Source organism: Rhinatrema bivittatum, chromosome 5 (assembly GCF_901001135.1).
Source record: "Rhinatrema bivittatum chromosome 5, aRhiBiv1.1, whole genome shotgun sequence".
Lineage (NCBI taxonomy): Eukaryota > Metazoa > Chordata > Amphibia > Gymnophiona > Rhinatrematidae > Rhinatrema > Rhinatrema bivittatum.
In genome coordinates this window covers 259,116,251-259,130,428 of record NC_042619.1, presented here as the reverse complement: position 1 = coordinate 259,130,428, position 14,178 = coordinate 259,116,251, and the positions used below count along the sequence as shown (strand labels likewise).

The 14,178-nt window shown below is 44.3% G+C and overlaps 1 protein-coding gene across 2 annotated transcripts in view; it reads right to left on the bottom strand.

Moving 5' to 3' along the window:
- The window catches only part of ERLIN2 (ER lipid raft associated 2), a 55,921-nt gene extending 42,204 nt beyond the window's left edge, over positions 1-13,717 (bottom strand). The window contains exons 1-3 of one of the 2 annotated variants that reach the window (XM_029603890.1): positions 13,604-13,717; positions 2,721-2,837; positions 1,061-1,142 (exon numbers count right to left, since the gene is read on the bottom strand). In XM_029603890.1, the coding sequence (XP_029459750.1) occupies positions 1,061-1,142; positions 2,721-2,827 (189 nt within the window). In that variant the 5' untranslated portion in view covers positions 2,828-2,837; positions 13,604-13,717. Of the gene's footprint in view, positions 1-1,060; positions 1,143-2,720; positions 2,838-13,577 lie in introns of both variants that reach the window. The other variant, XM_029603888.1, reaches the window with a different exon arrangement.
- Positions 13,718-14,178: the final 461 nt, after the last annotated feature.

Below are 14,178 nucleotides of genomic sequence, written 5' to 3'. Positions count from 1 at the left end.
CACTGCTCAGCCCTGGATTAACCATTAAGCAAAATAAGCACATGCACAGGGCACCAAGGGAAAGGGGCACCACAGAGTGTTGAAAATTTGCATTTTTTTTCTTTTGCCCTCCCTAGTTATACATAAATAATTTACTTATATTGCTTACTATTTAGTGTTAAATAAATACTTTAAAACAAAGTTTAGATTTTCAATATAGTTGTGGGGTCTGGCCTGGAAGAAAACTGAATTTTTTAATCTATTTCACCTTCAGCACATACTGATGCTTAATGTCTTGTCAGTTAAGCAATGGAAGGGCCGAGGGGGCAGCACTGTTAGGCTGTGCTTAGGGCTTCAGTTGGCCTTAATCCGACCCTGCCACCAGCACACAGAACTCTGCCAGCGACAGTTCCAAGATGCGAGATGCTTGTCTGCACATTTCAATGGGAGAGTGTCAATACAGTGCTTTTAGGTTAAATAAACATTTTTCTGAACTAGATGCAATACTAGCAGCGCTCCCGAATTCCGCATGTTCTGGAAGCCCTTCACTTTCCTCTGAGAATACAGAACTGTGATGATAGGTTTGGTGTTTATTTAAAAGATTTATATTCCGCCTCCCTGGTCCAAAAATGTGCCCAGAGCCCTGTACAAGTCAGAAAAAACTACATCATAAAACCTAAAATCAGACAGAAACAAACATATAAGCCACAACAGCCCCACCCAGCTAACATCTCCGACCATGCCCTATTAATTAGGCCATCAGAACTTGATACACAAGGCCATAAAAATAATGCACTGGGAAACAAAATGGTCTTTATTCTTATGCAGGGAGAAGCAATTTAGTTCCAAAGGTATACTGCTCCACAGCTGAGGTGCTGCAACTGAGAAAACCCTAGTTCTACTGTAACTCTCAAAATGTTAGAATTCCCTTGGCCTGTAAAGCTCCCTGCCTTCTCATGGCTTCTAACCCACCCCCTGGCCAAGACTCACTATACCTGTGCCAAGGAATACTCTTCCCTTATCATATGGTAGCAGACCTGCTGTGCCTGGCTGTGAAGGGAACCGTGGTGTGCACACTTACCTGTACAGACTTGAAGGAGGTTATAAAAGGCAGCATGAGGTGGAAGCCTGGTCCACTAGTAGAAGTCAGCAAAGCTCCACCCCTGCAGGAGGGAGAAAGGAAAGGGAGGCAGTTTGGATCTCATTTTACAAGAAGGCAGATATCGGGAAGCTTCACATCCACAGATATCCTGGAATTAGGAGATAGTTATTGACGGTGCTCCTGACTTCATGTCAGAGCACCCTCCTCCCCCTCCATGTACAGTAAACTGCATAGATTATATTATTGGAAACATTAAGGAAGCTTTCACATCTGTAGTCTAATTAAAAAATGCAAAAAAAGTACAAGTTAGAAGAGCATCACTAAAGAGTTGACTACCAGTCCTTTTGCGAAGCCCTTTCGATAAAAGTTGAAAATAAAACCACACTCTTTTGGGTCTACAGCATTTCACCAGCAGTGAGACAGGGCAGATTATTTGCTGTCATACTCTTTTTCATGTTACCTAAGACACTATCCTTTCCTAAGCAGGAATTCTTTCAGGGAATATGATAAGAGGCTAGGAGTGCCTTCCTTAAGCAGAGGGACCTCCCTAACATGCCTCACTGCCACCACCAAATCTACTGGACAGGAGTGTAAGGGCAGAACTCCGACACACAGGTCCAGGACAGAGACAAGCCATGGGATGTATCATTCATGAGAAACCTGCTCAGTGGCCTCCTGATGGAAGCTTCCAAACCAGTGATCCAGAATCTCTAGCAATGGAAGGAACCCAGTGAGAACTTCATTTTAAAAGGCATCTTCAGAGTGGTCTGACCGTAATGGCACACCAAACCATCCGGTGATATGAAATCAATAGCAAGATTTTATACAATGCCTCCATCCAAATGTCCATTTTATATAATTCCTTCCACCAAAGCACAATTAAAAAAAAAAAAAAACCAAAGGATAAAATATAATCAGTAGTTAGGGGAAGTTATTGTCAGATATCTGGGTGGCAAAATTAACAGTGTGGGTGTGTAGATAATGGGCCAGGAAAGCTAAATGAAAAGGTGATGACAGAGAGGATGATAGCTATAAGACAGAGGAAAGGTGAACAGAGTGTGGTAGGGAAAAGAGGAGCAAAGAAAGAGACAATGAAAACAGGAAGGGACACAGGAGAAAACAATGCAAGAAGAGTGTCTAGGAGTGATGCAATCAGGAGGGAAAATATGGGCTGATCAGAGTGAAGGAATGGTAGGTCAAGGCATAGGCTGCAGAGTATGTAAGGGAGAGGAACTAGTTTTCTATGGAGAACCCAACAGAGAGCCACTGTAGCCAGCATATGAGAGGAACAGTGTCCCCAATACAAGGTGCGTGAAAAGGGAGAGAGAAAGACCAGAGGAAAAAACGACTGGAACAACCCAGTCTTGAAACTTGAGAATGTTAATCAGGAGTCTCAAGTGAACAGATGTTGAGGAGGGGTAAACAGAAAGATCCAACAGATAATAGAAAAAAAGAAAATATGATGAAAATATCAGCACAGTTGACCTCAAACTGTCCAGGGAGTTCTAAAATCCTAGGCATCTTCCCACCTGCATCTTGCGTGTACTTACTCAGCTCCACTCTGTCACTGGATGCCACTCGGATGAACTCCCTCGCCCCTATGGTCTATGCTGGCAGCACATCACCCCACAAGTCTCACCTGTAATACACTCCAATATGTCCTTCTTCTATTTTGTGAATGGCAGAGAATAAAGCTGATGTGAGCAAAGCAATGGCCAGAACAGCAATTGCACCAAGTTGACCCATCCCTGAGAACCTAGCGATAGAGAGGGAGAAGCAATTAAGGACAGGAGTGTGTGCCAGTCCAACAGACTGGTTTTATTTATATCAGAAAATAAATCACAGATGTTACTTTATTATAACTACAATGGTAGATAGTATAGCGCTGATTAAGTTCATGGAACCTTGTCTTAGCTGACTCAACAGATGAGAGACTTAGAATAAGGTAGATTTCAACATTTAATTTAAAAAACTTTTCTATACTGTCGTTTAGTAGAGCACCATCACAATGGTTTACAGTTAGGTACAAATATGTTTGGTTTGGTTTCTAAATTATCCAAAAGGTACCAGTATTATACGGTTACATAGTTCAATAATAACATATTCATCGTTTATTCACAGTTGCTTGAAGAGAAAAAACATTTTGCTCCCCCGACACAGACCATGTTTCACCACATGGGTTGCATCGGGAGGGACAGGAGCCCAAAGGATAAACTAATAACAAATAAAATAAAATAAAAATAAGCTATAATAAGGAACAAAAAATAACAGGGACACCAAACAGCACAACAAGTAAAAAGAAAATTATCATCAAGAAAACTAATTTAGAAGAAACATTCATAAACCATATAAATGTAACTACATATAACTGAATAACAAACGTAACGCTATTATAACACCATGAGACAGCAGTGCCAGTATTGCCTACTCCCCACTCTCCAAATTTACTAATATTTTAGGGGTAGTGTGGGCCTCAATACACAAGTGGGTGTCTGCCTTTTCACAGGAAAATGAAAGCCAGAGCAACAAGTCTTTAGTGTAGGGCTGGGCACCACCTGTCATCGAAAGTCACAAGCAGATCTTAAAAAATGTCATAGTAGATCAGACCATAGGTCCATCAAACCCAGCATCCTGACTCCAACAGTGGCCATCTAGATCACAACCCAGTAGGATCCCAAAGAACAGATCAAATTCTTCTTGTTCATAACCAGGATAAGCAGTGGCTTTCCTAAATCTACATGGCTTTATGGAATTTTACTCCAGGAACTTGTCTAAACCCTTTTTAAACCCAGCTACACTATCTACTTTCACCACATCCTCTGGCAACAAGTTCTATAGGTAATTGGGCACTAAGAGAAAAATATTTTCTCCAATTTGTTTTAATTGTGCTACCTATTAGCTTTGTGGAGTGTCCCCTAATTCTAGTACTATTTGAAAGGGTAAAATGATCATTTACTCATTCCACCCCATTCATGATTTTATAGACCTCTATCACATCTCCTCTCAGCTGTCTCTTCTACAGGCTGAAAAGCCTTATCCTATTTAGCCTTTCCTCATAGGGGAGCCATTCCATCCCCTTTATCATTTTGGTCCCTCTTCTCTGTACCTTTTCTAGTTCTGCTATATCTTTTTTGAGATGGGACAACCAGAACTGCACTCAGTATTCAAAGTGCGGTTGTACCATGAAACAATACAGAGGCATTATTATATTCTATATTTTCCATTCTGTTCCTAATTATACCTCACATTCTTTAATGGTGAAGATTCTGAGCAACTAAAACAAATATCTGTGACAATGGATGGTGTAATAGATCAGATTGATATACTAAAGAATAATGAATCACTGAGACCAGATGGCATCCACCCCAGAGTCCTAAAAGAGTTAAAGCATGAAATTGCTAACCTGTTACTAGTAATTTACCAGAACACCCAAAGACTGGAAGGTGGCCAATGTGATACGAACTTTTAAAAAGGGCTCCAGGAAGCTATAAGCCTGACATCAGTGTCGGACAAAATAGTAGAACCCATTCTTAAAAAACAAAATCACTAGTCATATAGACAGACATGGCTTAATAGGGAACAGTCAACATGGTTTTAAAAAGGGAAGTCTTGTCTAAACAATCTTTTAGATTGTTTTTGAAAGAATAAACAAACATGTTGTTCCTTTTCCTCCTGCTGGACCAATCCTTGCACTTTGGAGACACAAAAGCTTCCCCTAGTCTGGGTAGGAGGAAGCTAGGGCCGCTTCCTTCTTAGTCTGTACATCCAGCCCACGGTGTTTGGAAAATGAATGCAGGGATGACCAAGTGGTGGCCCTGCAAATTTCAACCAGGGAGATTGAAGATGCTTCTGCCTAGGATGACGCCTTTCACCCTTGTAGTGTGTGCTTGGAGCACCCCTAGTTCTTAAGCAACAAAAATTAGGGATATAACTAGTATACACTCTAAATGAAAAATTAACTAGCTATGTGAATCAGCATGGACTGCTTCTTCTACTATGGCCGGGTTCAGTCTGAACCCGACCATAGTAGAAGAAGTTTCTCTCCAAAAATTAGTCCGCCCTGAAGCAGCGTTTTTCGCGAAACGCCGGCCATGTTGGCGGCGGTGACCAGACCCTCCGGGTCCAAGTTACAGCAGAGCAGAGTGGTGAAAAATCCTAAATGCATGTGATCATCATGAATTTCAGATAAGTGCTCTGCCGTTTTCAAATTTGTCGGGATTCAAAATCATATGCGAGACGGAGTGATTAATACCATTCGTCCGATCTTCAAATTATGAGACTGAAATGCGATTGCTAAAGTTTGTACAACAAGCCTGACTGCAGAGAATTTTGTTCTATTGATTTTGAGATACTGTGCCATTGGACTAGTTTGGCAAAGTTCTACCAGCAAACACTGTGCTTTAATCTATATTGAGACATCTCAGCCTAACAAGATGTTACAAAGTTGCCGGAGTAACAAAATTAAATTCCTTTGAGACGATCGGGTCCATCTAAGCAGCATAGCCTTCTGTTTTGCTTTGTGAACAATTTGTTACATCATCTCTTTAAATTAGCTACAATAAGCTACAAAAACAATTGCTCCACGATCATCATCTAAGAAACAAAAGTAATATTGCAACATCATTTTCTTATATAGTTAGCATTGCAGCATTATTAAAATTTCAACTCAGTAGTATAATCCTTTACAGAAACAGAAAACAAACTAAGCTTGATTAAAGCAATTTTAGAACAGCAAATATATTGAAATTCACAGTGTTGTTAAACAACTTTCTATAGACATGTATCCAATTTTAAAAATAAAAATAAATTAAAATGGAAGTTTGTGATAAAAGTTAAAATTGAATTCAATAAAATAATTTTTATTAAAAATTAAAACTAGAGATTATAAGACCAATGATTGGACCAATTGGCCATAAGAAGTTTCTGTTAATTCAGATCTCCTGCCAATACTGAGGTCTTATCTCTATATAAAAATTGTCACAGTACTCATTTATTGTTAATAGAGACCAATCTCATTTATTTATTCATTTTGCAGTCCATGCTGATTCACATAGCACCCCTAGTTCTTGCCTACCACTGAGTATACAGGCTGAAACAATTGACTCTTTAATCCATCTCGCTAGTTGCTTATCCCTTTCGGGGTCCCCCAAACAGCCTGCCAGATTTCCTGAAAGGGTTTGTCACCTTCAAGTATCTTAATAAAGCATGACGCACATCCAGAAGGTGCAGTCTTTCATCTTTACCTCCATGTTCCTTTCTTCAAAAAGCTGATAACGATATCGTCTGATTCAGGTGGAAGGGGGACACCACCTTGAGCAGGAATGAGGGCACCAGTCAGAAGAGGACAATGAGGAGAAATCGGCAAGTATGGTTCTCTGCATGAGAGGGCCTGTAACTCTGAAATATGTCTGACTGAGCAGATTGCTACTAGAAAGGTAGTTTTTAAAGTCAGATCTTTAATGGATGCTTGCTCTAAGGGCTCAAAGGGTGCTCTGCTCCTACTAATGCTTCAAGGACCAGATTAAGATCCCACTGAGAACACTAGGTCTGAAGGATGGCTGTAGAGCCTTCACCCCTTTTAAAAGCATTCTACATCCAAATGTACAGTTACCTGGGTACCTTTGATGCAGCCCCTATAACAGGAAATGGCTACCACTTGCACCCTTAGCAAACTAAGTGCTAAGCTTTTGTCCAAGTCCTTCTGCAAGTCTAGGATTCATGGGATGTTTGACTTCCATAGGGAAGGCTTATGTTCTCAGCAGTAAGCTTCAAGTAACTGCTAAACATGAAAGGAAAAGTGGTTCTTACCTGCTAATTTTCGTTCCTGAAGTACCAAAGATCAGTCCAGACAATGGAGAAATTACTAACCTGATAATTTCATTTTTCTTAGTGTAGACAGATGGACTCAGGACCAATGGGTATTGTGCTCTTCTGCTAGCAGATGGGAGACGGAGTCAGATTTCAAAGCTGACGTCATCTTGGGTACATATACCCCTGCACTGACCTCACTTCCTCAGTATAGTCTTCAAAAAGCCAATGTGGTTAAATCTTTGCTTAAATAGCTTGCTTAAACTTGATTAAAACTTGACTGGTTCAACTGATTTCCAAACTAGAGACCGCCAGGGCACTCAACCGATTAACGCCGACACCGGATATCTGTGGGTGTCTTGAACTAGGGGTAGGCCGTGGCTTACCCGTATATGTTTAGTCTCAAGGTTTGCCATCCGAGGTTCTCCCTTTTCTGGCGCAGCCGTGGGCGAGATGCTGAGTCCATCTGTCTACACTAAGGAAAACAAAATTATCAGGTTAGTAATTTCTCCATTTCCTAGCATGTAGCCAGATGGACACAGGACCAATGAGATGTACAAAAGCTACTCCCGAACCGGGTGGGAGGCTGCCCGTGGCCCACTTAGTACTGCCCTTGCGAAAGCTGTGTCCTCCCTGGCCTGAACATCCAGGCGGCAGAACCTGGAAAAGGTGTGTATGGACGACCACGTCACTGCCCGTCAGATCTCGGCTGGTGACAGCAGCTTGGTTTCTGCCCAGGAGGCTGCCTGGGACCTCGTAGAATGAGTCTTAACCTGTAGAGGTAAGGGCTTTCCTGCCTCTATGTAGGCTTCCTTGATTACTTCTTTGATCCAGCGGGCTATGGTCACCCGTGATGCCGCTTCCCCTTGTTTCTTCCCGCTGTGGAGAACAAACAGATGATCCATTTTGCGCACAGGTTCAGATCTTTCCAGGTATCGGACCAGAAGTCTGCCAACATTCAGATGGCGAAGAAGGCGCGAGTCTTCAGAGTCCTTATGCTCATCTGCAGATGGTAGCGAGATGGTTTGGTTCATGTGAAACCACTTTCGGTAAGGAGGAGGGGTCAGTGCGCAGTTGTATGGTTCCAGGTGTGAACCTAAGGAACGGTTCCCGACAGGATAGTGTCTGAAGTTCGGAGATGCGACGAGCTGAACATATTGCTACCAAGAATGCAGTCTTTAAAGTTAAGAGGCATAGTGACAGACTTAAAAATGATCAGAAAGTAGAACTAGCCGAGAAAGCTCGAAACCTAGGTGTAATAATCGAGACGGAACTTAGCCTTAAACAACACATATCACTGAAGGTCAAAGAAGGTTACACCAAACGTATGGTCCTGAGGAGGCTGAAGCCCTTATTAACCCAAACACACTTTTGAACAGTCCTACAGGCACTCATTTTCGCTAGCACAGATTACTGTAACACACTGTTTCTGGGATTACCGATTTAACTATAAGACGGTAGACCACTCCAAATCTTACAAAACTCTGCCACCAGAATACTTACTGGTAAAAATAAAAGAGATCACTTCTCTCAAACACTTGCCGAACTACCCTGGCTGCCAACAGAACAAAGGGTTCAATATAAAACACTGCACAATTCACAACTAATTAATGAAGAAAAAGCAGATTGGTTAAACACAGTGCTGCGCTTACATGTCCCCCAGAGAAATCTTAGATCATCCAATAAAGCCCTTCTAACCATCCCTTCAGACAGGACAGCTAGACTGACTCAAGTCAGAGAGCGAGCCCTATCCTTAGCTGGATCAATTTTGTGCAACACAATGCCCCTAGAAACTAGATTACAGAGAGATTTAAAACTCTTCAAAAATAGTCTAAAAACCTGGCTTTTCAAAAAAGCTTTTTACAGTGAAAATGGAGAATAAGAAATATGAACTAACAGGCAACGGAACATCAACACACAGCACAAAGTCACCTAAATGCGTATTTGCATATTTTATTTTCTCTCATACTTTACTTTTAAAGCTAAATAGAGACAGTATAAAGTACTATACTTATATGGTTACCCTATTAATCATATACCGTATTTTTCGCTCCATAAGACGCACTTTTTTTCCCCCAAAGGTGGGGGGAAAATGTATGTGCGTCTTATGGAGCGAATATAAAAAAAAAACCAAACAAAAATCTAACAAACACCCCCCCCCCACCGACTCCCCCAAGACCTGCCAAACGTCCCTGGTGGTCCAGCGGGGGTCCGGGAATGATCTCCTGGGTGTGGGCCGTCGGCTGCCAGTAAACAAATGGCGCCGACGGCCCTATGCCCTCACTATGTCACTGAGACCGACCGCTGCTATTGGTCGGTCTCAGTGACATAGTGAGGGCATAGGGCCGTCGGCGCCATTTTGTTTACTGGCAGCCGACGGCCCTATGCCCTCACTATGTCACTGAGACCGACCAATAGCAGCGATCGGTCTCAGTGACATAGTGAGGGCATAGGGCCGTCGGCTGCCAGTAAACAAAATGGCGCCGACGGCCCTATGCCCTCACTATGTCACTGAGACCGACCAATAGCAGCGCCGTCGGCGCCAATAGCAGCGCCGTCGGCGCCATTTTGTTTACTGGCAGCCGACGGCCCTATGCCCTCACTATGTCACTGAGACCGATCGCTGCTATTGGTCGGTCTCAGTGACATAGTGAGGGCATAGGGCCGTCGGCGCCATTTTGTTTACTGGCAGCCGACGGCTCACGCCCAGGAGATCGTTCCCGGACCGCTCCTGGACCCCCGCTGGACCACCAGGGACGTTTGGCAGGTCTTGGGGGGGGTCAGGAGGGTGGGGGGTTGCAGGAAATTAATTCGGCGGGTCTTGGGGGGGTCAGGAGGGTGGGGGTTGCAGGAAATTAATTCGGCAGGTCTTGGGGGGGTCAGGGGGGTGGAGGTTGTTAATTTAATGGGTTGGGATGGGGGGGGGGTTTTGGGGGTTCCCACAGAAAGAAAAATTTTCTGATCTGGGGAGTGGACCGAAATGGCCCTCCCCAGACCCGAAAACAAAATGGGGAGAAAGAAACAAACTATGCACTCCCCTAATTTGCTCCATAAGACGCCCAGACGCAGAGCTGGTTTAGCACAATTTTTTTTTTTTAAATTTTCCCCCTCTGAATCCTAGGTGCGTCTTATGGTCAGGTGCGTCTTATGGAGCGAAAAATACGGTATATGGACAAGACCCATGTCACCTTTCATATAGATTGTATTATTGAAACATGTAACCGAAACTATATTGGCACTTTGGAAGATAGTATGACCCAAGCTGAACATTAAATATATGTGCCTCTCTGTAAACCGTTGTGATGGTACATACCAAACGACAGTATAGAAAAGATTTTAAATAAATAAACAAACATGTTGGTCTGAAGGAAGCCCCTGCTAGGAAGTCTAGTACTAGATTGAGATTCCATAGAGGCACCGGCCATTTTAGGGCTGGTCGGAGTTGTTTAACCCTTTTCAGGAAGCGGGATACATCTGGATGAGTTGATAGTCTGATACCATCCACCGGCTCTGAAGCAGGCCACTGCAGCAACTTGGACCTTGAGGGAGTTGAGTGACAACCCCTTCTTCATCCCGTCCTGCAGGAATTCCAGGATCATGGAATTCTTGCTGTCTGCGGGGGGATCCGGCAGTCCTCACACCAGGCTTCGAATACTCTCCAGATCCGTATGTAAGACAGGGATGTGGAGACCTTGCACGCTCGGAGCAGGGTGTCAATCACGGCCTTTGAGTAACTGCGCTTCTTCAGGCTAGTCCTCTCAAGGGCCATACTGTAAGAGAGAATCGAGACGGATCTACGTGGAGGATCGGGCCCTGCTAGAGAAGGTCCCTGTGTGGAAGTAGGCAAAGAGGGTTCCCCACAAGTAGTCTTCGCATGTCTGCGTACCATGATAGTCTTGGCCAGTCCGGGGCGACTAGTAGAACTAGCCCCCTGTGATGCTCTATCTTGCGGATGACTCTGCCCAGTAGTGGCCATGGAGGGAAGGCATACAAAAGGTCTTCCTCTGGCCAGGTCTGGACAAGAGCATCGATTCCCTGGGATCGTGGTTCTCGTCTGCGACTGAAGAACCTGGGAACTTGGGCATTGAGGCAGGTTGCCAGTAGATCCATGGCTGGGAGGCCCCAGCGATTTACTATCAGTTGGAAAGCTGTGGTCAACAGCGTCCATTCCCCCGGGTCTAGGCTCTCTCTGCTGAGATGTTGTCTTTTCCCGTGATGTGAGAGGCCGAGATCCCTTGTAGGTTTATCTCCACCCATGCCATGAGGGAGTCTATTTCCAGAGACACCTGCTGCCTCTTGGTTCCTCCCTGGCAGTCGATGGAAGCAACTGTTGTTGCGTTGTCCGACATTATCCTGATTGATTTGCCACGGAGTTTGTAGCTGAATCGCAGGCATGCTAGTCTGACTGCTCGTGCTTCCAGGCGGTCAGTTCCTGACAGTGGGCTCCCCACCCTTGTAGGCTCGCATCTGTGGTGAGCAATATCCAGTTTGGAGGGCATAGGCTTACTCCTCTGCTTAGGTGGACTTCCTGTACCCACCATTGGAACTGAGTCCAAACCTCTGCTGGTAGTTGGAGGTGAATTGAGTAGTCCTGGGACAGTGGGTTCCATCGTGACAGTAGGGAGCAATGGAGTGGTCGCATATGGGCCCTTGCCCACGGGATGACCTCCAGGATTGATGCCATGAGGCCAAGGACTTGAAGGTAGTCCCATGCCTTGGGACGTGCATTGGTCATCAAGTGTCGCAATTGTGTCATCAGCTTTCTTCTCCTCAGAGAGGGAAGGAAGACTCTGTTCTGTTTGGTGAACTGGACCCCCAGATACTCCAATGCCTGGAAGGGCTGTTGACACAACAGAGCTCCTGCAGTAGGCTGACTCTGCTGGTCATGTCGGCTCTCCTCTGGAGATTTCGCCCTGATCAGCCAGTTGTCCAGGTAAGGATGTACCAGTATCCCTTCCTTTCTAAGCGCTGCTGCCACGACCACCATAATAAGAACATAAGAAAATGCCATACTGGGTCAGACCAAGGGTCCATCAAGCCCAGCATCCTGTTTCCAACAGTGGCCAATCCAGGCCATAAGAACCTGGCAAGTACCCAAAAACTAAGTATTCCATGTAACCATTGCTAATGGCAGTGGCTATTCTCTAAGTGAACTTAATAGCAGGTAATGGACTTCTCCTCCAAGAACTTATCCAATCCTTTTTTAAACACAGCTATACTAACTGCACTAACCACATTCTCTGGCAACAAATTCCAGAGTTTAATTGTGCGTTGAGTAAAAAAGAACTTTCTCCGATTAGTTTTAAATGTGCCCCATGCTAACTGCATGGAGTGCCCCCTAGTCTTTCTACTATCCGAAAGAGTAAATAACCGATTCACATCTACCCGTTCTAGACCTCTCATGATTTTAAACACCTCTATCATATCCCCCCTCAGTCATCTCTTCTCCAAGCTGAAAAGTCCTAACCTCTTTAATTTTGGTGAAGGTCCTGGGGGCGGTTGCCAGGCCAAAGGGAAGCGCCCGGAACTGGTAATGGTGACCCAGTATTGCAAAGCACAGGAAGCGCTGGTGATCCTGATGGACTGGGATGTGAAGATAGGCTTCGGAAAGGTCCAGGGAGGTTAGGAACTCTCCCGGTTGTACTGCCATTATAACGGAGCGCAGAGTTTCCATGCGGAAGTGTAGTACCCGCAGATAATGGTTGACGTTCTTGAGATCCAGGATGGGCCAGAATGACTCTTCCTTCTTGGGAACGATAAAATAGATGGAATAGTGCCCAGTATTTTGCTGAAGCGTGGGCACCGGAGTTATTGCCCTAGATTGAGTAGTTTTGTTAGTGTGGTTTCTACTGCCAGTCTTTTGGAGTGGAGTGGCAGGGCAGCCATGCCCTTTCAAGAGCCAGGCTATAAGACATAATGGAGATGGGTCTTCCATTGGTATTGGACCCTGCCACAGCAATCCGTTTTCTGGGGAGTTGCGGGGGGGCAGTAAAGACAAAAGCAAATAATTCATTAGGTTTTTCTGCTATGGACTTGTTTTCCCTGAACATCCTTTTTAACTCTTAATCATCAAGTGGTCCAACCAACTCTCTCACAGGCTTCTGCAAATATACTTTAAAAAGATTTTATTTTGCCACTCTGGTGAGCATATTTTCAAATTATTTTTTTTACTTGCCTTATTAATGCTTTACATCTTATTTCTAGGATACCTACAATGAATATTCATCAAACATATGCATACTCTTTTCTATCCTGAAAACTGGACCTGCTTGAGTAAACGGACACAATTTCTGGTTGCCCCTTCATATGTATCTAGTATTGTTCCGGCTCTCTTCCCCATACCTAGGACCCCTTTGAAGACTTTGGAATATTTGTAATTAGAGAGATCTATAACAGACAGACTTCCTCTCGACTAGACGTTGCGTTAATTCAACTACTTTCCCGCAAGAGTTCCTCCCTGTGATCTCTCGCTCACCCACCTACTTTCAAAATTAATTTTCTATCATCCAAAAGAGAAAACTCATCCTAACGGTTCGGTAATTCACACCCCACATGTCCCAAAATGTAACCCTAAGAGGTTAGCACCTTCTTTCCTTGGGAAGAGAACAATAACAAGTGCACCAGCAACTAAACTAATAAGACAGAACCAGAAACAAAACATGAATATGTAAAATATTCCAACACCAACCCCAGAACTGGCCCCAAGGACCGAACCTCTCTCAGTGGCACTGGATCTTCGCTTCCGGGTGTCGCTGGCTGGTGACGCAACGAGCCGACGTAAGACGCAGAGCCCGAGACCCCTCTTCCGCGGCTGAGCGTGGGAATGAGCACGCACAGCGCGCGCTCACGGCGACAGAGGGAGGAGACAGCTGGTTAGACTACGGAGAGGGGTAGCAAAGCCTTTTTTTGGTTGGCGAGGGGCGCAAGCTAACTAAAAATCCACCTTCTCCCATCCATCATCGTCGCTCAGATTTTCACATTCAAATAACTTTATTGGCATGACGATTTTACATGTGTTGCCAAAATAATATACAGAATAATTAAAATAAAAGGGTAGGAAAAGAAGGGGAAAATTACAAACTGGTAATAAATCAAGTATAAGTACAGGTATGGAAAAGTAACCTCGCTCCCCACATTCCTTCTTTATTTCCCCATCCCTCTTTCTGCTTGTCTCCACTTCTCCATCTCCCCCACCCTTTCCACACCTCATTTCTCTTTCCCATTTCCCATTTCCCTTTCTCATTTCCACCCTACTCTTTGACTCTCTCCAATCCCCTCCCTCTCTCTTC